At 43.9% G+C, this 24,047-nt stretch overlaps 1 protein-coding gene across 14 annotated transcripts in view; it reads right to left on the reverse strand.

Moving 5' to 3' along the window:
• Positions 1-24,047, reverse strand: part of robo2 (roundabout, axon guidance receptor, homolog 2 (Drosophila)) — a 260,511-nt gene that overhangs the window by 130,428 nt on the left and 106,036 nt on the right. For all 14 annotated transcript variants that reach the window (XM_051397364.1, XM_051397361.1, XM_051397359.1 and 11 more), the window contains exon 2: positions 14,499-14,825. In XM_051397364.1, the coding sequence (XP_051253324.1) occupies positions 14,499-14,825 (327 nt within the window). The remainder of the gene's footprint in view (positions 1-14,498; positions 14,826-24,047) is intronic.

A 24,047-nucleotide genomic window follows, 5' to 3' on the forward strand; every position in this document is an offset into this window, starting at 1 on the left:
GCTGTTTTGCTATTAACAATAGGCTGTTCCTGTTAGTATGCCCTGGAATATTAAGTAGGGTTAGTGCTTAGCTTGCTTAGACCAAGCCAAATAAATATGCAGGAATTAGTTCCAGCTTCATACGCCGTCAAAATAGGATCCACCAGTCAATGCACCAAAACAACCCATTCACCACACTTCAACACATTCTGGCTACAAAGAAAAGCAAAGCAAATTTCATAGTGACAGAAATAAATAAATATATGCTGGGAGCGTTGTGTGCACAGTGACAGTGCTATACATGAATGCAAAGCAAAATAACAGGGATAAACATACAGTAGATGGCATCAACATACACAACCACATACTGTATTTATACCACAAATATTTATATCTACAGATCAATCATATCCATAACATTAATTTGATATTGCAGGATTTTATTTTCATAAATATATGCATTGATTATGATAAAATATATGTAAATATCAATCTACTTTATACATTTGTACATGTGTATATGGGGATTTTTTCTCCACATATACGTTCACCTGCACTTTTTACTGTGAAGGTCTTATTTATCTGCTTCACTGGTTAAGTACGAAAAAGGAACCATGGAATTCAACCAATCAGTCATTGAATTTAATAAGACAGATCCTAAGGCACCTCTCATACAATTATCAATTTCGTTATTAGACGACACCAAAGTTGCTCCCTTTTTTGGGAACTAACTTCTTCACTACTGTGCCAGAAGCAACATTACTTTCACTTTGTTAATCGTGTTGCTGCTGTACATAGTCATGGTGTAAATACTTAATATAACATGAAGCAGTATCTTTCATCAATTTTTATGCTGGTATTATGAAGTATATGATATGGCACACCCCAGATGTGTACCAAAACCAAACAATCAACCTTACCCACCACTCAATCATAGCATGCATAGTCTTTGCAAGGGATGATGTACCAGAAGGTAGCAATCAGTCAGCCTGGCTGTGGCCACCTCCCATGTATCAGTCTGTACATCCCTTCCTATTCAACAGCTGTGGACTCATATGTTACTGTCCCTATACCTGTCACTGTCCATCTACAACCACACCAACCACAGCACGCATCAATCAGCCCACCCCTGCTGCTTTTTAATCTGTTCCCACCCCCAAGGACCAAAAGTACGCTTCAAAATTACAGTGAAGAGAGGTCACCCCATCCAATTAGAACATCATCAGGGATGCACACAAGAGGGTCATTCCCTGAACCCTTGTAACACATCATAAATCGTACACAGCCCAAGAAGGAACACCCACTCTGGCAGGATTAAGAATGGCTACACTGGTAAATGATGTGCAAAGATACATCTTTCACTGTAATGGTGGAGACGACTGATATGAATTGTTGTTTGGACTGATATGGGGTGTAATGGCATGTGAAAGTCCCCCGATAGGTTTATTCCCTGAAGATGAACCGTGTTATCATCAGTCCATGTATTGACCCCGTCACGACCCTGGGGCCCAGATCAATCAGGTCTCCAATCAGGATTAGATCAAGATGCCCTCTGCATCCTTTCTCGTTTCTCTCATTCTAGTAGCCTGCTCCTTGCAAGATTTAACAGGACATACAAGTGGGCAGGGAAAGTGACAGGCCTGCTGGAACGAGAGAGAGATTTTGGATCAAACGGTCCAATGGAAAGAACCATGTGGAGGCTATTGTCTTAGCTTGGCAGAGGAACAAAAGCTAATGAGAGAGGGGTAGAGAGAGAGAGGCAGAGAAAGAGGGAGAGGGTGGGTCAGTGAGCTTGAGCCTCTCGTGGGCTGATCTAAGCCAATTAGAGACAAGTGACAGCTCAGCTACATGCTCATGACACAACTAGACCATGGCACCGCTCTCAGCCCCAGCACCCCACAGTACAAGCCTGACTTGGACCCCAACAAGCCCTTAACACTCCCCCCATGAAAGCCTAAATACCCCTCTGCCACAACGCTCATCACTCCAGACGCAAACCGAAGCCAAGGAAGAGGGAGAGAGTATGCTTAACAAAAATACTGTTCTCTCTTCCTCTGCCCTGCTTCCTCTGCTCTCCAGAAGGAAGTAGCCGGCCAAGCAGAGCTCTCTGCCTGCCTTCGTCATGGTCGGCCAACTCTCTCGACATCTGATGTTGTCAAGAGTTGCCGTGACGACCTGGCAAATCCACTGACCTTTGCCCCAGCGGTTCAAAACTTGTGAACCCGAGACGAGAGAAAGCCAAAAAGCTTGGTGGGGGATATGTGAAGTGAGGAGTTTCAATTGAAAAGGGGGGTTGGTTCAAATGACCACTGGCAGCTGTCATTGCTGTGTTGCCTTCTTCCTGTGAGCAGATAATGGTGCAGAGCTTTCCCAGTGTACATGAGGGGTGGTGGTAGGCCACCAGGTTGTGGGCTGTCAGGGCTCCAGCACAGGGCTTGTGATTAATGAGACAGGGCGTTGCACCACAGGGAGCTCGGCAGCACGTGCCACACTGGTGGTAACAACAAATACTCCTGACACTGTGTGGCAGTGGACTCTCCACACTTTTATAAAGAATCAGAGTCACAACAGTTCAATAGTTAGACAGTTATATAAATGTAGAAAATCCACCCACATCACCACACATACACATATAACACAAACAAAAATGTGCACATGAGCATCAACAATCATGTGGCACATTCATGACGGGGAAATTGGATATGCATCCTTTAAGGCATCCTCTCATTCACCCTTGACTGAGCATCAAGTGTATGATCTCTGTGGATGGCTGCTTGAGGGAGAAGAAGCAAGAAATGCAGAGATGGAGGATGACAGGAAGGAGTGATGGGGGTTGAGGGACACCCAGCAGGGGGTGGGACAGGACAGCCCTCCGCACGTCTAACGTCTGCCACTCAAGAAAGTTAATGATGCCACGTTCTTAGGCCAACCATCCCCCTGCTGCGTGTGAGAAAAGAGACAGACAGAGCGAGAGGACTGAAGGTGGTGTTGCTGGCACACAGACGCAGGCAGAAGAGGTGAGATGCTCTTGCGGGCTGAGCTGGGGGTGGGGCGTGTGGGTGAAAATTGAAGGTCCAAGAATATTTATGACAATCAACACCCCAGTTGGCACCGTTGAGGGATTTTGAGATGAACGATACAACCCCCTCTTTTTTCTTCCCAATCACATTGCTGTCTCCTGCCCTCATCAGCATCCTTTATCGAGTCAAGTTACTTATTAAGGTTTATGAGAAATTCTGCTAATTTTATTAGCAGTCAGTCACTAGGTTGCTATTTGGTTTTTCATAGCGAGAAGGGGGATGGGGATGGGCGTTTTGGCTGCTGGGCTGAAACTGTTATCATCCACAGCCAGTTAGGGAGCAGCAATTTAGGGGATAAGGGAGAAATGGAGGAGGGATGGGGATTGAAGGGTGGCAAGATTGTGAAGAGAGATAACAGTATCTGGTCTAGCAGTCAGCAAATGTAGAGGGACTGTGCAAGGTTTAGTTTCACAAAATGTCTTACAAAGCAGAAAAAGGCCTTTTGTACTGTAAAATGATAAAACATGGTAAATAAAGGGGGTAAAGGTCCATAAATGCCAGAATACCAATCTGGGCTCAATTTATCATAAAGTGGGTAATGAGTTGAATCCGGCAGTTTTGAGGTTACTGCAGTAACAACAGAACTTGAGTACTATAAGAATGAATAAGCTGACAGATGCTCATATCCCTTAGCCTGTAATTGCATTATCCGTGCTTTTCTTCCTCTGACACAGGAATAACCCTGCCTTCCCGGGCTATTTCTCCTTTCATACATCTCCCAATAACACTAGGGTAACTGTATTAGCAGCGTATGCTAGAGATGCTCTTCAGACTGCCAAATGGACCCGTACGCAGCTCTGTTTTCAAGCCATGGGGTCAGATGATGGTCAATCGATGGTCAGTCAGAGGTCACATCCAGAGGCGACTAAAGGTCAGCCTATCTGGACTCAAGAGGTATAACCGCTGTGAATGGAGCTAAATCATGTGGACAACTCCCTTCTGTTTGGAGTCTGAGACTCTGATGAGAAGATAAATTTACTTTATCCTCATATTTAACATTTTAAATAAGATCAGTCATCATGAAACAATTAACAATGTGTCCACAATATTTCTAAATTATAGTTCATTTTTAATGTTTAGGGTGTTTCTGAACGTGGTTGTGTGTGAGAGAGGATAAGTGAATTACCAAAAACAGGCAATTAAACTAACAACACATTAAGTGCATAAACCAGCAACTGACTAATTGCAGATTCCCACTCAACATGTTTTGAATAATATGCTTTTCCATAACCTCCTGCACAGCAACAGCGGCCAAATCGATATTCATGAAGTGTCAGAGTTGTAATTCATGTGTCTGTTCCACATGAACACCACAGGGACCTTTAAAAGAAAGATGGGATAAAAAGCTAACATGTAAATTTCACAGTTAATGCCTGGGCATGGCTTATGTTGGCCAATTAAGCTGTTCTTTTCAGCTCCATTACAACGCAGTGTCTTGGGGTTCATTTTTCCCTTACTGTGCCATTTAGGTTTCAAATGGGCAAATGTTCACTGTGCAAGTTGGACGACAAAGAGGGAGTTTGGAGTCTGTTACAAAGTGTGTGTGCGTCTGTGGGGGCACTGGCATGTGCATATGTGCTTATCTTGGGTTCCAAACATCTATGTGCTGCTGTGCCTGTGTGCCTTTGTGTGTGGAGGCCTAATTTGTGCATGAAACAGGAGAGCGTTAATGGCTTTTAAAGATCGGTGGAGTCAAATGAGCGTGCTCATCAGTTAGCCACACACCCCCTGGTGATCACTCAGTGTCGTTAGATTTCATTTCCTGTGGAATAAGAAGATCTCAGTGGATCCAAGACAAATCCCTGCAATTATAACCACACTTAAGATGATTCACTGCCTTCATTTCTGTCTCACTGGGTGGGTGGTGGGGGCTGTTGTGTATGGTGTTATTTAGTTTAGACTAATACATCAACAGTACACTAAGTATAAGATACATTTAGGTGGATATTACTTTCAAAATACTAACTAACTAACCCTTATGAATTCCTCATCAATGTAGCAAGAAAAGAGAAACATATAGACAATAGATATAGTGACAATACACCTATCTAAACACACACACACACACAATGAAACACACAGCAAACGGGGAGGCACCTGCATGTTCGTTAATAGCTTAGCCCAGGACAGTGTAGAGCATGAGGGCCAGCAGCAAGAGGCACTGAGATAAGATTCTGCTTAGCATTTGAATAGGATGTTCTGATTTCTATTCAGTTGGCCTTTGGCCATGGTAGTGCTTAAGTGGTCTGGGCGAGTCTGTCTGGTCTCTACTGTGCCAACCAATGTGCAGGCCCATATCTGGCAATGTGCAATGTCTGTCAGTGTCCCGGTCTGTCTGTCTGTCCGTTTGGCTGGATGAGTGTCTGGCTGGTTAATAATCAGCCTGGCTAGCTGCTAATCATCCTCCCAGCTGCAGAAGCAGGTGGCCACACATACCATAGCTCCCAGTCTCATTCACCATGTGATGTCATCTCACAGCACCTGGTCACACTGCATTACACACAACTGAGGTAGCCAGTTTCCCTCTATGAGATCACATGTCTTTGCGGGTCCTGAAGCTGAGAACCTGTGACGTTTGCTTCTCAATGGAGTGGATGCAACAGCTCCTGCAGTGAACTGGTGGCTGCTGAATGAACAACATCAAACCACTGTGTCCCAACCTTCACCTTGGCCAAGCCTGGGACTGATCCCAGAGCAGTCTAACAGGCAGAGGCAGCAGTTAGGACACACTCCACATTGAAATGGGAAGCCATTACCTCCGCAACACACAAGGTCACCTTCAACTAGACACAGCAGCCACCCAAACTTCCTCTGCTGATACGCCCAATGGATGTTGCAGCGCAGTCATGTAAAGGTCAGGCTGTAGAAAGGAATGGAACCACAGCTGTCTCACAAACCACTCTTAAACATTTGATCTGGTCTCCCTTCACTTTTAAAAGTGATCAAAACGCTTTGAGTATCACTTTCAAACAGCAGGAAAGGAAATGAGAGAGGGAGGGAGTGGAAAGGGGAAAAAGGAAAAGAGAGTGATAGAGAGCGAGAGACAGAGAGAGAGAGGGAGACAGCAGAAACTGGATGATCAAGTTTCAACTCTGGTCTGCAGCTGTTGAGGGCTCTGGTGGCTGATAGGTGTCCCTTACAGCAAATGTAATCCAAGCCAAACACAATATCTGTCTACGCCATCGAGAGATCACCAAGTCATAACACGTCCGGACCCACAATAACTCAGAGCCAAGCGAAGCCTAGTACCAGTTTAAGGACAGGAGTCAAAGCAAAAAAATATTATTATTAAATCAACACAAACCAGGTTATGTTGTCAGAAAGGAAGTCCTGATGATGTTTTTTCTCAAAGTCATAAGGCTGGCAAAAATGGTACACTATGAACTCTCAACTTCCTCGGCCCAGGCCTGGAAATTGCGCCCCATGTGTTCCCATCCTCCCTTCCCCCGGTTTCTTACTTCCTCTCCATCCACACAGTTCAGTTGAGAATCTAATGAAGCTGAAACATCTGTGTCTCTTATGTTCCCAAAGGGCTGCTTTAAGGAGTGAGTGTCCTAATGTTTGCACAACTAGAAAAACAGCCACAAAAGCCATTTACCTGAAGCATTTTTGTGTGTGCTTGTGCACCTATGTAAGTGTGTATGTGTACTTGTGTATAAGTGTGCACAACAGCTTCCAACAAGACATATCCATCAGAGTGCCAGTGTGTAGTGTGACAGTTGTAACCCAAAATAAACAGACTAAATCGTAGGTCTGGCTGAGTCCTGACCCTTCCACAAGATCAATCCCCAGCAGCATTGTGCACAAAGGCATGTATGCGTGTGAATGAATGTGTGTTTAAGGCTGTGTGTGAAAGTAACCAAGGAAATAATGGGCATTTGAACTAGGAACATCAGTGCAGAAATAACACACCATTCCACACACCAGAGGGTGAATCAATTTCAGCGACATTCGATTCAAGCCCATATCAGCTAGCGCCTGAACTTCAGCCCTCCACCCTGTCACCTCCTCCCAGCTCCGCATGATGGATTACCATCTCTGGCAGTCTCACAGGATCTCAGAGAGAGAGAGGAAGGTGGGTGGGGGAGGTCAGTCACTACAGGGACACATTCATCGGAGGGGAGCGCTGGGTTAAGGAATTATGGTTTGACAGAGATCTGGGGTAGATAGGAGAGGGCAGAGGGTTCTCCAGGGGTCAGAGGATCCAATCCTGGCTGGACTCAATGGCAAGCCACCCTCACAACGCAGTGGTCTACAGGGATTTCACTCAGGGTCACTTTTTTCGATTAATATTATTATCACTCACTTGTCCCTTCGCCCACTTGACAGCAAATAGAGTGGTATCAGACATATTCATCTAAATGCTGGCACATATCACACCTGTGCAACAGCATATAGTTAGAGTTAGGTGTAAGTGATCTACATGAAGAACAGGTTAATAGATTTATATATAGTATATTCTGGAAGATATTTTGACGATCATCAAAATAAATCTACTTACTAAAAACTGCAAGCTACACAGGGCTAGAATAAATTACAACCATAAGTCGATATTAAACCAGAAATCAAAGTGCAATCCACCCATGAAAGCAGGAGCTTCTGAGCCTCTCTGTGTTTTAAGGCTGATCAATAATCAGCCTGCAGACAGATTTCAATAATTTACAGCACAGTCAACATACAAAACTGAGAGTAAAAGAAGCGGCAAGGCAGGGTAAGTTTATTTTATTGAACGTGTTTGTCTGTAGGTGCTTACTTTTTACAGCAGTGCTGCCAAGCGTGTACAATTTAGGGACCCGATGTTAATGCAAAGATTTATTTTTCAGTCACTGCAGAGTGAGCACCCACAGTGTGAAACATGGGTGATGAGACACGTGGGGGGGGGAGCAAGGGGAACGAGTAGAGAGGAGGCAAAACACAGGCAGGCAGGAGAGACAAAGCTATAGCCCTGCATTGTCAGAGTGGAGAGGCCATCAATAACAGTGTCACTATAAAGAGAGAACGAGGGAGAGAGTGAAGGAGCGAGAGTAGGGTGTATAAAAGAAACACAACAAAACCCGGTGCGACGGGTGCTTCATCTTGCCGGGCACTAATGGGCGTGAGAAGCTCCCGGCTCAGCATTCTTTGCTTGACGGCTCACTCCTCTGCTGACGGGCCGTGGCATCCATGACGGAGCGCCACACACTTGTTTAATCCAGTTTATACACTCGAAGGTGACACAATGGTGAAAGTAGAGAGGTGGAGAGTGAGAAAAAGGGAGAGAAAGCAGAATGATAAAGGGCTGAGAAAGATGGTCAAAGGTCATCCCAAACTTGGATCTCATTAAGTGCTCCATCTCTTTGTCAGCTTCTTGCACCTTCTCACCACACTTTCCATCTTTGCCATCCATCTCTTGCTGCACTACTCCATTATTGCTGTCATTATTCAGTCATAGAGTGCCATGGTCGATGTGCGCTATATTTCCCATCTTCAGCACTACCCTCCTTAGGTAAGAAGGTAACACAGACAGTCTATTTCCCATGGTGGAGTTGGGGAGGTCAGAGCTGGGACACAAGGCCCGCTGAGGATTGTAAAAGTGCAGTCTCAGGACATATCATGTGCGTGTGAATGTGCTAGTTTGTGTGTGTGACAGTGAAAGGTCAGAGTGCTGGTAGTGACTGCGGTGTATTCCTATGATTTATCTCCCTGTGTGAGTTTTCCAAATTTCTGCTCCATTTCTGCAGGCCAGTCTCTTTTCCATGCATTGCACAAGAGTTGGGTTGTAGCGGTAACTCCTCATTTACTGTGGCCATCTGCAGCTGATAAATGAGAGAGCAATCTGCGTGCTGCTGTATGCGCCTGGTGATAACTGTGTGCGTGCATGTTTTTGTGTGTGTGTGGAAATTGGGCAAAGTAAATCCCAATAGATAACAACACCTTTTTACAGAGGTCAGCAAACTCCAGCAGCACGGACACAGAGCTGACACATTTAATCAGGGATTTTTCCTCCTCGCAGTTTATCAGGGGGAGATTTTTCTCACACCCTTGCACTCTCTCACCATCTCTCTTATCACAGGACAACACTCACCTTTTCTGCATCTATACTTTTTGCTTTTCCTCTGTCATATGACTACTTCTTTCTGCACTGAACTTGGCCACCTTCGGCCGAAAATATCAAGAGGGCTAGGTAATTAAACAACAGTCATTCGTTTGATTACTTTCTCTTGATATCAAAATCTAAAGAGGTGGTACTTTGTTAAGTATAGAGCAGAATTATAAGAGAAGTTTAACAATATAGCTCCATGATTTGTTCTCAGCTGTAACGAAAAAGCATTTTCATTCACTAACGCTTTGATTCATCCTCTGATTGCCCTCTTCTCCATGGCAACAGCGGTCAAGCCTCATGAGTATTGTAGTATTTAGACCCGTCTGTCATGCCAAACAAAGTTGATATAATTCAAACTGGTGGCTATAACATAACCATATGGGATAGTTGTTAAAACTGAGGATATAACCATTTCCATTAGAAAAATGGAAAATGCAAGCGGCCCCTCACACATAGCAACTTAATGAAAAGCGTCAAAACAAGTCGTAATTATTTCATACTGACCTTCATCTCTGTGCTCTGCACATCCCGCCACATAAAGACACAGACACACTGAGATGTACCACAAGAGTATAACATATCTAAAAACAAATTAAACCGTGCTCAGTTTTTTGAGCCTGTGTTTTATTTCCTAACTACAGCATACATCATTAATGTGGAGTAATGGTTGCATTGTTGCTGCTTCCTTCATTACCCTTCATTATTTCTCAAGGACTTCAGCGCAGATTATACCTCAGCCTACCAGGGTTTATATGAGCATAAGGGCAGGTGTTTGTGTACACTTTTCTGTGAGCGTCTGTCTGTTGGTTGTTTGTGTGCACTTGTCACTTCATTTTCTCATTTCTAAAATGGAATAATGAGTCCAGATGAGCTTGTGAAAGCCTCGGCAGTGCAGCTCAGCCTGACTCCCCACCTGGCCTGCTCCTCCTGGCCTGTCCCTTTATTAGCTTCCCTTCATGCTGGACACAACAGGAACAGCTTGGTACCCTCCTCCTCTCTTCGCCACTCACACCTCTCCCAACTCTATTTTCCTGCTAATTACCTTGTTGTACGAGCACCAAATGCTACCTAACGATTCACTTAATTGCAGAAGTGGTACATTAGATAATATCAAAGGACCTTTTTAAAAGTCATCCGATCCCATTCCAAGCGGCATTTAGAACCAACCCAAGACATCTGTTTCATTTCTGTGTCATTTGCATTTTTAAAGGTTACAAACTGAACAAAGCAGCAAAGGATACAGATCTACACCTCAAGATCCTGTGTCTTTATTCCTTTGCGATGCCTCTCCCCTGAGACGATAACACGCATTTAATACACACACAACCACATTCACGTCAGAGGGTCTGAGTAACATTCGACACTCAATTAAAAGTGCAACTGTTCACCTTACATGCTTGTATCTGGAACACTACGTGTGTGCTACACGTCCAGCTAAAAAGATGGGGCTAATTAACTTTTTCCTTGGGATCCTATCGCCCCAGGTGTGCCTTGTCACACTTACATATACACAGATATCCGCAGTGCTAGCAATTTATTCAGCAGTGGCTGCAGCTAGCATTTCTGACACAGGCTTCACAATGATTTATGAACCTGCTCATTGACCTAGTTTATTCTGAAAAGAGAAAAGGGGGCACATCGTATATGCCGCATATCCCATCCCATGGAGCTGGCCTGCAGTCAGTTTTGGAGAGCATGGGAGGAGGAATAAGATTACAAAGCAGACTGCTCACCCTCTAGGCAACATGTTAACAAGTTCTCTATCTTCTGAAGTACAGGACAGCTAGAACAACAGCTATAATGAAATCTCTTTCCAAATGTAGAAAAGTGATGTCTAAGCATTATCCTCACACTCTGCACATGCTTAGATAAAATTAGGCAGTTCATGCGCTTGTTCATCCATTTGTAAATAATGTGTGCTCAACATTCAACACTTAAAGGAGACATGTTTAAAAGACTGAGCCCAGTAACCGCACAAGTCCCCCCAATCTGGCCCACATTAATAATGCAGAGGCACCTCTGAGAGGCCTCTTCCCCATCTTCCTCTCCACTCCACCTTTCCTCCTCTAACAGAGAGTGGTGAGTGCTGCCCAGCTTGATGTCCAGCATGCAGCAGCGCTACTCTGCTCAGTGGACACTGAGTTCAATCTGTTTTAGAGCTGCAATTCAATTATCTCACCAGGGTCCTGCTCAACCACTCGTAAAGGGAAGGGGGGCAAAGGTGCGTTCAATATGAGGGAGGGAGAGAGGGAGGGAGGGGAGGTAGAAGACGGGGTGCAAGGCATATCATAAACACAAACCTAGTTCAACATGGATATAGATTTAAATGCTCCTTTTCCTTGTGCGATTAGCTTTGGCTTTACAATCACTAGACGGATGTCAGGACCTGATAAAGCTAATCACTGCAGTAAGCCAATGCAGCGGGATTAAGCACCCCACCCCCTTCTGCTCCCCAGAAGACCTCGCTGAAAGAGAAAGCCAAGACGGCCCAGGGCCCAAAACAAACTGGGCATGAACCCCACAAAACTCCCTCCTCTTTGGGATATTTTTTATTTAAGAATAAGAGAAATACACAGAGAAAATACGCTGCAAATGGGCATATTTTTATATGTCTCTGATGAAATTTTATATAATTGATCATTATTTTTGTGAACATGATTATTGTATTGTGTAACTTCATTTAAAACACAGACTAATACTAGTGTATATTTAAGAGAGATAGAGTAAGAGAGAGGGAAAATGAGGGTGTACTCAAAGGAAAAAAGCACCACAGCAAAACAACAATGGAATTACATTAGAAGAAAGCTGCACTGATTCTGTCCATTCTGGAGCCCTGGGCCAGACACTTGATTGGTTCAGACACCAATCCTGAATATTAGCTTTGGGACACTCCTACTCAATATTCCTTACTTGTCATTAAAGTTGCTCCAAGTCATTACTGTCTTAATATAATACTCTACCTGCATATTATTGCTTCCCCCTCCTCTCCATTGTCTCTGAAGTGCCTCAGAAGGCTTTGATCCGTTCATAATCAAATAATTTATATCAACAATATTCTACTTTAATAAAACTTCACTTGTGCTGTCACATCCTAATCAAGTAACTGCCCCTGTTGAACTGCACTTGACCAACCAGAACAACCATTTCCTACACCCACACTCCATCTCGGTCAGACCCACTCTGCTGTCATTGTCAAAGTATGACTGTCTTAGGTCGGGTCAGGTCAGGTCAGGTCAGGTCAGGCCAAAATTGTGTCAGGTAATGTAGTGCCATTGACGATTTACCTATAAATGGAATTGGAAGATCTGAAGACCCTTTTTACCATTAAATGTAGATGGGGAGTCATTTTAATTAATGGCAAGGGCACACTAGGCAACAACTTATTTCGTCTATTCCCAGATAGGGTCCTGGTTGGGCGTACTGCTGCGGAACACAGGTAGGAGATGAAAAATGAACCAGAAGGTTTATTAAATGCCAAGAGGCCACACGGTTGTTTATACCGACATCTTGCTGCATATAAACTGGCCATATACTTAGCCCAATGCAACAAGTTATGCACTACAATGTGTTTTTGTTTTTGTGTGTTGCCTGATGATGATGGTGTTTTGTCAAAATGGTTCTGTACTGTTAGACATAGTTCTGTATCCTTGTTTACCCAGACAGTAGCCCCAAGGCTTTGGCCTGAACCTCTCTCTCTCAAACCCAAACCCATCACTGGTAATACCCCTCATATGTGTGTTATTATTTCCTCACCTTCCTAGCTCTTCCTTATCCCTTCGTCTCCTGGCTTCCCGACCTCTCACCCCTCAACCTTTAAGCCATTCAAGCAGTCAGTGCCTCTATTCAACCCCCCCCCCCTCTGCTGCTCAACCCATATTACATGAGAGAAAGGGAGAAAAAAAATGAAAATAAAACAGTATGAGAAGGGAAAAATAAAATAATCTGGAGACTTCATCAATTTTTCATGAATTTTCATTTAGACTGGGAGAGCCCTCTTACAGCAATCAATAGATCAAGCTGCTGTCACGCAGTTAGCACCTGGGGGCTGCTGGAAGGCCCTCGGGAAAGCAGGGGACTGGATCAGAGGCGGAGACCAACCCCCTCCTCTCCACCACACAGGCCATTTCCCAAGGATCACAAACCAACTACTCTCCTATTACCACTGATCATTTTAATCACCTTAGAAATACGGTTACAGGTGCTTGTTATTACGTGGAAAATAGTATCGCTGCTATCTCTTCTTCAAAACATTTTCAAACAATTAATTTGCAAAAAGGTTTGCTTGATTTACATTCACTAAGGAGACTGAGAGCATAGCATTTTGCCAAATTGCTAGTTAATTACAGCTAACTCTGCAACGCCTTAAGTAAATGCTCTTCTGAAGTCTCCTCTCCATGCCAAATCACACAAATAAAATGAAGCAACCAAAAGAAATCTGTGAATACGACTGAAACACATAGTGGTGTCATGTCTCATCAACGTAGCACTATGTTCCTAAAATTACCACGAGTGAGAACAACATAAGGACGTGGAAACTTGACGTTCCACCCTATGGGTAGTTGACGTGCCTGGGGGACACTCCATAGGAAGCCCAGCATGAGCCTGCTGGAGGGGAGGCTCATCTTCAAAGGTAATTTCATCCACAGCTCAGGTTCTGCCTGTCAGTGTTCAACAGCACAGTCCAGGCAGCCTGTGTCAAATGTCCATCAGGACTTTGATCTGTGCCTGACGTTCAACCCCCACCCACCTGTGAGAGACCCATGTCTGCAATGCCATCATGTCCCTCTCATATAGTTTGACAGTAGCTTAACGTTCAACTTAAAGGACTGCAGACAACTTCAATAGAACCCCCTTGAAGTAAAAATATATGAAATTAATCTTAAATCCGTGGTTGAAAGACTCATTCTGTACAACTCATTATCCCACCAAACAATGACACACATAATGAGACCATATTGGAGCTTAAATGTCCCTTTTAGACCTACAGGAAATCATTACAGTGTTTGCAAACAGAGAACACCGAAAGCAAGATGAAATCAACTCTTAAAATAGTGTAATTACAGTTGCCTCAAATTAAACGCTGATTTGTTTACTGTTATTCCCTACAGTAAATACCATGCAATTTTCCATTATGTATAAATGGGAAAAACAAGATTGTATAGTTGTTGTTGACAGGAAATGTTCAAATATTATCTCTCATTTCTCGTGTTCTGAATGTAAATCCAGTCTTTCCTTCATCTGGAAGCAGCAGGAAAGATTTTTTTTCCATCCAGCCAAATGACTATGAGCAAAATCATTTGTGCAATGCAGCAAAAAGGAGAAATTAAGAAGAAAGAGGACACAGAGTCCTGACTCACATGCTACTTCCAAAGATGCGTTGCGGCTGACAGCTTCTCCCAGGTAGTTCCGGGCCACGCAGACATAGGCTCCCTCATCTGGTTTGCTCCGTCGTCCATGAACGATGCGAAGGAAGAAAAGTGAGCCGCTGGGCAGCAGCATGCGGTGCGAACGTGGGTCATCTTTGTCCGTTTCCACCCGCTCTCCATCCTTGTACCACTCCACTGTCGGGGTGGGCCGCCCCTCTGCTTTACAGTTGAGAGTGGCAGGCTCCCCTTTGGAGACAATCAGGTCAGAGGGGTGCTCCACAATCCGGGGTGGGGAGTCCTCCTGGCGCAGACGGGATCCTGAAGGAGAAAGAAGAGACGCAATTAATCACAGAAGACAGCATAAAGGCTTTTAGTATTGTTTCAGTTTGATATTTTTATATAACAAGCCTTCTCAAGTCAAATGCCTCGTATACGGCCATAATAGCCATGTACAATATTGGGAAAATATTAAATAAGTAGGGGTTTAATTAATAAAGACAACTAAAAGTAACAGATTAGATATTCAATCTAGCCTGAGAAGGCCTCGGGATACAACAGAAGGAGCTACAGGATGTGGCTCAGGTGCAGTTCTTTTTCTCTCCTTTTTTCCTACAACTACATAGCAATAAAATACAAAATAACTAAATACATAATAACATTTGTAAAGAAAAAACTAAAACACTATGAAGACTACGAGGTACTACTACCAGTAGTACTACCACAAGTTTTACTGATGCAACTACTAAGCAACATCTTGTACTTCATCTTGATGGACTAACATCATACTGTATAGTTACAATCCCAATAAAAATGAAACAATGCAAATGCAGGAACAAAACAGCTGATAGAAATCACAAAACTGCCAGCACTCTAAATTGTAAATAAAACTTTTATTAATTCAAAATCAGGTGCCAGAATCAACACTGCTAGGGAGAAAAACCCTTGAGCTATTTTCCTTAGCTTGCTGCCACCGCTACCCAGACCTGGATGAGCAGTGGAAAATGGATGGCTGACTCTAACTAATAGTTACCAAAGCTTGTCTTGGGTTAGACGCATCTAAAAAACATGTAGTGGACCCTTTAATCACCATTTCAGGCCAGTCAAATAGCAGCCATCTGCTCTTCTCAATCCTATATGCAAGGGCTTGTGGGTAATTGGACCCATGGGTGAAGAGTGAATGGAGGCATACAGTCAGCTTACATCTGAACTATACACACCCAAATTATATATTTTGCTTTCAGAGGGGTGCAAACAATTAAAATGGCTGATCCACTGTTGCAGAAGTATAAATGTGATGTGAATATGAATGCCGGGGTCCAGACTAATGTCAAAATGTAATCCTCTGTGGCTGAAAACCTTGGCCCACTCCTTTTTTATTAGGGATTGCAGTGGGTGAGCTCTGGGAGTCTGGCAGCTAAGATAATGCTCCCCAAGTCAGAGGGCTCTGTGTGTCTGTGACCAGGTCTTAACCACAGAGATAAGATGCTGTAGGCCACACACACACATTTACATCATAGAGGCCCTGGGAACCATGCAACAATCAAAGAGTTTGATCCAGCATCAAGCAATCAAAGACACAGTAAAGGGAATGGGGAATAAGGCAAAGTTTTCCAACAGCCCTTTCTTTATCCTCTTTCTTTTGAACCACATTCAATACCCCATCAATAACTCTGATTCAGCTGGCAGCCAAATGCTAACCAGTCAGTGTTGTATCAAGTAGAGTGCCGGGCTCTTTGTCTTAAAATTAGTCTTTGCAGGTGTGCATGTGATTGAGCTGAGTTGATGACTGTGCCCTTCCCCGGGGCAGTGCAGTGGGGTAATAGGACGATGCCTGCTGCACAGAAGAGCAGTGTACCACATACGGCATTGTGCTTATGTAAGGACTTATTTCAACATGGGATGGAGGCAAAACAGTGGTGGTTCCAGCTCTTTGTTTGCCTGGGTTTGCACATGTTCCACTACCCCTTATACTTGAATCTCCCTGGGGAAACCAGGACACGCTGTACCCTGGTCTTTCCTGTCCAGGAGCCTCCCGGCAAAAAGGACAGGCGCAGTTAGAAACCCACTGATCAGCACAAAAAACACTTCAAAGACTCTGACACTCTACACACACATATATGCAAATACACTGTAAATGTGTACTAGTCCACTATTTGTCTGAACAGGGATCAGGCATCAGATAGTGGCATATTGACCCCTGAACAGGAGGTAGTCTGTTCTCTCTTCTTCCTAATTTGGGCTAATTCCCTCCATTTCCCTGTCATTGATTAGTGATCAGGCCTAGTGTCTTGCTCTAAGTGGGGGCACAGACAGGGGTTTGTAGTAGAGGGTGGGGTGATATCCTGCTCCCAAAGAGCATGATCTAATCTCATTGGCATTATGTGGGAAACTGAAGATGTACTATTGGTGGTGGAACAAAATCCCACAGTATACTGCTGGCAGTTTTTTAACCCAACTTCTTTCCCCAGTGCTAGGTAATCTAGCAAGCAGTCAGTTTCCCTGTCAGAGCAGGGGCAGAGGGGCAAGTTTGTATTCTGGCAGTAAGTGACTAAATAAATGAAGCAGTAATTAACACTGTGACATTGATAAATGGAGGGCAAGATAAAGGACGGACATGGAGACCCCATCTCCCTCAGATGGAGTGTCAAACACACATTTATTCTTATCTCATTGGAGCATCTGCTTCCCACATAATCCACAGGCCCTGCGGTGGCTTTCCACTAAGGCCGATGCGCATGCACAGCACTAAACTGCGGTGACTCCATTCGATTTATATCAGTCTAATTTCTTTAAATCCAATTTGTATTCCAATCTACTGCCTTCTAATCACTTAAACCTTGAGTCTCCATCTGCTCTCCTCTTTCCGGTGGAAATGAACACAGCAGATGCCTCTACAATTGTCCTTTCACTGCCAGAAAAAGCTGAGCCGGGTGCACAGAAGGCCATACGTGACTGGTCAGTGTCCTTCCTGAGTGGAGGTAGTCAGGTGTAGCGGTAGAAAAGGTTAAAAGCACATCCATATGCCATGGAATATGTTTTAAAAGAGGTACATCAATCACAATAATGGATAACCTCAACATGTAAACGTCCGTGTTGCTGAGCAAGCTTCACTTTCAAAAAAACTAAAATGTTGTTACCTTCATATGTTTGTGTGTGATTTTTATTTTGCCTTGTGTCCTAGAGATGCTACCCAAGAAGATCAAACAAAAAAACCTCATGTATATCCCCTCTGCCCAACCATCAGACGAAGCTCCTAACAGAAGTGAAAGTCAATTTTCAGCTTCCTATTGGGCCCCCTTTCTCACTCTCTTTACGGTAAATGGGCTTTCTGTTGCCCTTTTAATGCGATCATTGGTGCTGTGCAATCAAGTGCTCTCCGAGCTGAGGCGAGTGCACTTCACTGGGTCTCAGGGCACACGCTCCAATCAAAATGCTGTGTTTCCCCCTGTCTGCAATAACACCACCATTACTTTTCACCACTGCTGTGCAGTCATCCACTCCTGGACGAAAGCAGGAACCAGAGAACAAACAAACAAGCACACAGACAGAGAATGAAATCAGAGAGGGATTACTGAACCAGAAGCTGATTCTTTTCTGCCTTTTCTTGCAGTCTACTTATGTCAGCTTCACTAAAATCACATGCAATTTTTGCAATGCTGCAATCGAAGAACACACTCCGTATTGTTTTTTTCTATCTTCCAAATAACATATTACACTTCAAATTTATCATTAACTAAAGGCATTTAAAGTTTAACAGATTAAACAAAGAAAAGTTAAACAAAAATATGCTGAGTTTGTTCCTGGGTAAAAACACCACTTTAACTAATAATAATAATAGCTTGTTCCCCCCTTATATTCCACTGACCACACACATAGAAGGAGTCTTTTCTATTATCTTTGTCACATATTTATTCATGTGTGCAACAGAAGGTCAGGCCTTTGATGATCTTTTTGTAATTATTTTTATTAGCTCCCAGGAGAAATTCTAGCCCACCAACCAAATCAATACCCACACCAGTCTCAGCCAGAGCATAAAAGGAAGGGTTCCCCAAAGAGATATTAGTTATTCTGCCAACAGACATGTGCGCTGATCACAGGTAACCAACGGCAACCTCAGACCAAGGCAAAAAGTTCCAGTCGCTGAGGCTCCATAAAACATCAAACATGAAAACCAAGGTCCAAGCCATGACGTGGTAACAGTGTAATGTGGATACTGACATGGAAGAGTCATTTCATACAACAAGTGCGGAAACTCGGCGAGCTGAGTAAAAATAAAATTGTACGAAAAAAAAACAATAAAACAACAACAAACAAAAAAACTTAAAAACCCCCTCAAAAAAACAAAAACCTCAAAGAAATTTCAGAAGGAATAAATTATGCATTAGTTCCATGTTGTCCATTCTGAAATATATTCTCCCCCTGCCTCCCACTTCTCCTCAACCTCCCACTCCATCTCCTTCCCTATATATATCTCTGCTTCTCCCTCCCCAATATCTTTCTGTCTCCTTCACTTGCTCCCTGTCCCGTTACATCCTACCCTCGCTGTGAGGGTGACAGAGTCATATCCGTCATGTCATCAAAAGGGAAATGTGAGAGAGCAGCAGGGGGAAACTAGGGGTGGCGATAGAATGATGTTACTGGCCGTCCTCGCCTCTGCACTGGCCTGCCGTGACAATTGCAAGCAGCCCGTTCTGCACCCAAGATTCATCTTCTTTACTGCGGGCTGTCAGTGGCGTCACAGCACATGAGCTCCACTACACCCCAATACCAGACATACGGCTGAGGTGTCACTAAAGACAACCTGCTGTATTGCCAGTCTACCCCCAACCCACTGCATACAGCCAGCCACTTGATACACCCTGGAATATACAGCCGAATCCTCAGAGTGAAGACAGAGAAAGTGAAATGAAGAGTGTTCGCAGGTGCAGAGCAGATTCTTTCCCTTCATCTTCTGTTGCAAGAGAGAGAGAGAGAGAGAGAGAGAGAGAGAGAGAGAGAGAGAGAGAGAGAGAGAGAGAGAGAGAGGGAGTTTGAGCTAGCTAGATAGCAAGCTCCCATGATGGGCTCTGTTCCACCTCAGTGCTCTGCTACTCTATTGCCCCCCTCCACCTCCCCCATCCCTCCTTTCTCCTGCTAAGATCTATACTCTGAAAGCAAACACAGGGGTAATTCTAGGAGCTGATCTCAACATCTCACTGCATCCATGCTTGCCTCCAACAAATATCAGATAGAATTCCACTCTGAGTGTATTTCGGGCAGTGGTGTGGTGGGGTCGTATTGACTCTGCATCTGTGTATTTGCCCTCTCTCCCCCATGCAGATGGAATATATAAATAGATTACTGTGGGAAACAGAATATCTGATTTTGCTGCAAAGGGCTGATTCACATAGCTTGAATTTCAAGCAGTTTCCACTTTGTTTTTTTTCTAAACTACTCCCATTCTCACTCTTCATTCTGCTATCAGTAGCCATGAACAGCAAGGGTGATGCTATCTTTTTTTTTTTCAGCAGATGGCCTGTCTCAGAAGAGAGACTTGAAACAAGAGACTAGAGGAGGGAAAGGAGGATGACATAAGGACAGTTTAGACCTCTTTATGGTGAAGTGCAACGTGATGATAAGTGTGCTGCTTGCTCTCTATGGGATGATTAGTGTAAAGAGTATAGCACCAGCTCTGTGGGACTGTCAGGCCACTGGTAGGGACACTAAACTGCATGATGCAGATTAAATGATTTCCGATGCCAGGGCCACTCAAGCATGTAGCTCGCTGCACCACCCCACCTTCTTCAGCCCTCTCTCTTTTCCTGCAGATCCTTCTGAGCAGCCTGTGCTCAGCCATTTTCTTGCCTGCCTCTGCTTTGCACTGTGGCCTTGATATTGAGGATGTGTGCTTGTGTGGGGAAAATCAGCGATTCAAAGCCAAGAACAAGTAGCAAAAATTAAAGAGGTGAATTGAATGATTAATAGTTTCCCCTTCTTCGTCGACAACTGTAGAGGAGCCCTTGACTTAAGTTAATGTCCACTTGCTCCAATCAAACAGTCTATGTGGTGTGGTGTGCATGTGAGCTGAGCGCACAATTTCGCATTACCAATTCTCTCCTTTCAGGCATTGGCTACTCTAAACAGTTCCTACTGAGGGAAGTGCAATGAAATGAATGGCATCAATTGATTCTCCCTCAAGCATTGTAATCTCTTTACCTGCATTGCTGAGCTGCCCCTGCAGATTGAATAGGGCAAAATAAATAAGTGCTTTATTGCTTTAGAAATGAAGGCGAAGGGGAGGGGAGGGTGGAGGAGAAGGCCTTCAGGTGTTCATGATACACTGTGTTGAGAGATGAGTGGATAATTGGAGGTGTGCCACGGGTGCTGACCTGTAGTGAACACATTGCGATGTCCCTGCATGTCAATGAGGGCAGTCACCACCTCCAGCAACTCCAGTGGTCTTGAGCCCCACGTGTGAGCCTGAGGAATAAGAGCTGTAACCACACACCCTCCAAGTGATGGACTCAAGAGAGCGGAGCGAGGTAATCAAATGGCCCTTATAGCTCACTGTTTGTGTTTTTTAAGGTACAGCATACCAAGTCGAGATGAGATTTATTAAATTTCTATTCCATAGGACACTTCATCTGGTCTGGCTTAGGTCGACAAGGTCAAGGGTGCTCGCAGTAAGTGGATGAAGGACTTATTCAATTTACTCAGCACCATAAATCCAAGCTAACACAAAAAAACAATGGGCTTTGATGGTTATTAATGGTGCTCACAAACACATTCACACACATTCACTCACTACATTTCATAATTCTACTACTGGCTGGGTGTTACCGGGCCTCTAAATGACAAATGCCTGCGAGCAGCTCCCCAGAAAAAACCATCACCATCCTCGAAGAGAAACTGGAGGGTTCAAACGTTCAAGGATGCGATTAAGGCTTTCTTCCTATCCGCCGCAATGGTTGTGACACTTGGCTCGTGCCACATTCCACACAGAGACTTCAACCACAAAGCCAGTCTCACCAGGAGCCATTATATACAGTAAATCAACTCACGCCTGGTCGTGGTGGCTCGATTTACAAAGCAGTGTGGTGCCGTGTTTTGGCAGCTGGGACAACAAGAGCAGATTCCCACATCACTGAAATACACTACAATTCTTATTATTTATCCAATTATTATGTATGTATAAATGTGATCAGCTTACGAATGTCGTATAATGAGAATGCTGTTAAATCAAGCTGTTTGGCCTACTGATCTGTTAACATAATTTAGCATATTACGGGATAAATTACCACATAGACACATTGATTACACAACAAGGATATTTAGAAATACATTGCCAGGGAACACTATGTCTTATAACCAAATAAGGGAAAATAATATAGCATTATACAGTATTAAACACCAACAATATTAACATATCAATTCTCACATGTTGGGCAGGGGAGCCTGCTATAAAGCTCTGTAAATGCTGAAATGCTCACACTGACATGCAGGGAGACTCTGTTCACAAGAGGTCAGGCCTCTCAGAAGACTTCCAGGTTTCTACAGTTTCCACACTGAAACACTTGTATGTGATGGTGTATAGTTTGGAGGCTGTGTACTTCTATAGGGTTAGATTCCCCAGTTAGTTATGGGAGAAAAGGTACCAAGCCGTCATGGCTGGGTGATCCATAGACCGAGCCCGGGATGGAGATGGTGGAACAAGACACTTATTCACTGGCTCCACCATTCTGAGCAGCATTACAGCTGCTCTGGACTACTGCTGTGTGTGACGGATGTGTGCTTGAGTGTCATGCTCTAGCTGTCCATCTTCACACGTCTCACACTGAGAGACAGCTCATGCATTTTTATCACCAGGCCTGACCTCATCTTCAAGGCACTGGTGAGACACTCAGCTCAGGTACAACTGTCACACAAATTCTTGACAATGAAGAACACAGAGGTATGTTACTGACTGGAAACACAAAAAAAAAAAAAAAAAGGAGGAGTGTGATGATGATTAGAAATATACCATAAACAGGTATAATCAATACACAGCGATGTGAATTAATACAGAATGTGTCATTCAATGCTCTTGCAAAATAAAGGCTTGGTGCAATCACAGTGCATGGCTGCCGGTATGCGTTTGTATGCTTCTCTGTGTGTTTACAGTGGGTATGTGGGCTTCAACCCATGAGTATATATAGTTATATAGTTGTATGTACTTCTATGAGTCATTCAACCTTGACATCTCTCCCTTCTATGTGCAGGTTGCTGTGAGACAGCCAACCAGAGGGAAGAGTCAGGGCAACAGGACAGAGTGTAATTAGACGCTTCCCCAAACACAACGTTTCAGTGTAGCATGCAACATAAAAACACTGATAAGGAAAACATGCTGTCTCTTCCAGAAAGTCTAAGGCATCACAGGCTTACGCCGCACCCTCTACTATCTGCATTTTGGCCTGCTCTTAAGATAATCAAGTTATGTGGAGATAAGAATGCTCATCACATCCACACTGCTACGGAGTAATCTGTCCTACACAGAGGCAGTTTGGATTGTAACCGCTAGCAGGGTATTTGCCATTGATCAATAAGGGTTCATTCACTATCATCTAATCATCAGGGATTATATAACAGTAATTACATCAACATTTTCTGTCAGTTGGACTGCTTAAAACCCTCAATCAGCTGTTGGCAAACAGAGGCAGTGGGAGAATAGAGCAGGGATTATATTTGTGTCTAGGGGCCCAGGAGGGTTAGCACAGGTGTGTATTCTATGAGTGCAGGTGTGGGAGACAGGTGAAGGCCCTGACCGCTTGCTTTACCTCATAGTCAGCATGCTCAATTTATCATATCACTCCTCCCCCCATCCCTACCTCCACACACACACCCACTATACTGCCATCGCAGGTGTACAACAACCCCCTCAATGTTTGAATTCCACCCTCATGGACAACGCCAACGAGTGATAGTTGTGTGTGTGTGTGTGTGTGTGTGTGTGTGTGTGTGTGTGTGTGTGTGTGTGTGTGTGTGTGTGTGAGTGAAACAGAGAGATAGCGGACGAGATGGGTCTGGGGAAATTTGGAAAGAAAAATCATATGAAGAAAGATTCTTATCCTTTACTGCCGCCTACCTGTTAGCGTTAAACCTCTATCCCTTCCAGTTGTAATCTCTCATCCTCTTTTTGTCTTTGTTTCTCTCGCCAAAAGCATCAAGGCTTTAGGCCTTCTTCTGCTCGGTAAATGTCAGGGGTATGCTTGGCTGGGACTTAATAAAGCGGAGGTAAAACCGGGAAAAGTGGTATTATGTCCGCTGCATTCTGCATGTCTTACAGCAAAATCAGCCATGTGCACTGTCTGACGCTGACATTTTCTCTCTCACTTTTACACAGTGAAAATGGAAAGGCATTAACCAGTATGTATCCAGAATTTAAAACAGCTGTGAATCCTTTTATTTTTGAGTGATCACAGATCAGCACTTTGGACTTAAAAGAAGTATGCAGAGTACAAAGTTGAATTTGTTCAATCCTGAACTTGTGGAGTTGATGGCTACTGAAACGCGACCCACAGAGTA

Source organism: Dicentrarchus labrax, unplaced genomic scaffold (assembly GCF_905237075.1).
Source record: "Dicentrarchus labrax unplaced genomic scaffold, dlabrax2021, whole genome shotgun sequence".
NCBI lineage: Eukaryota > Metazoa > Chordata > Actinopteri > Moronidae > Dicentrarchus > Dicentrarchus labrax.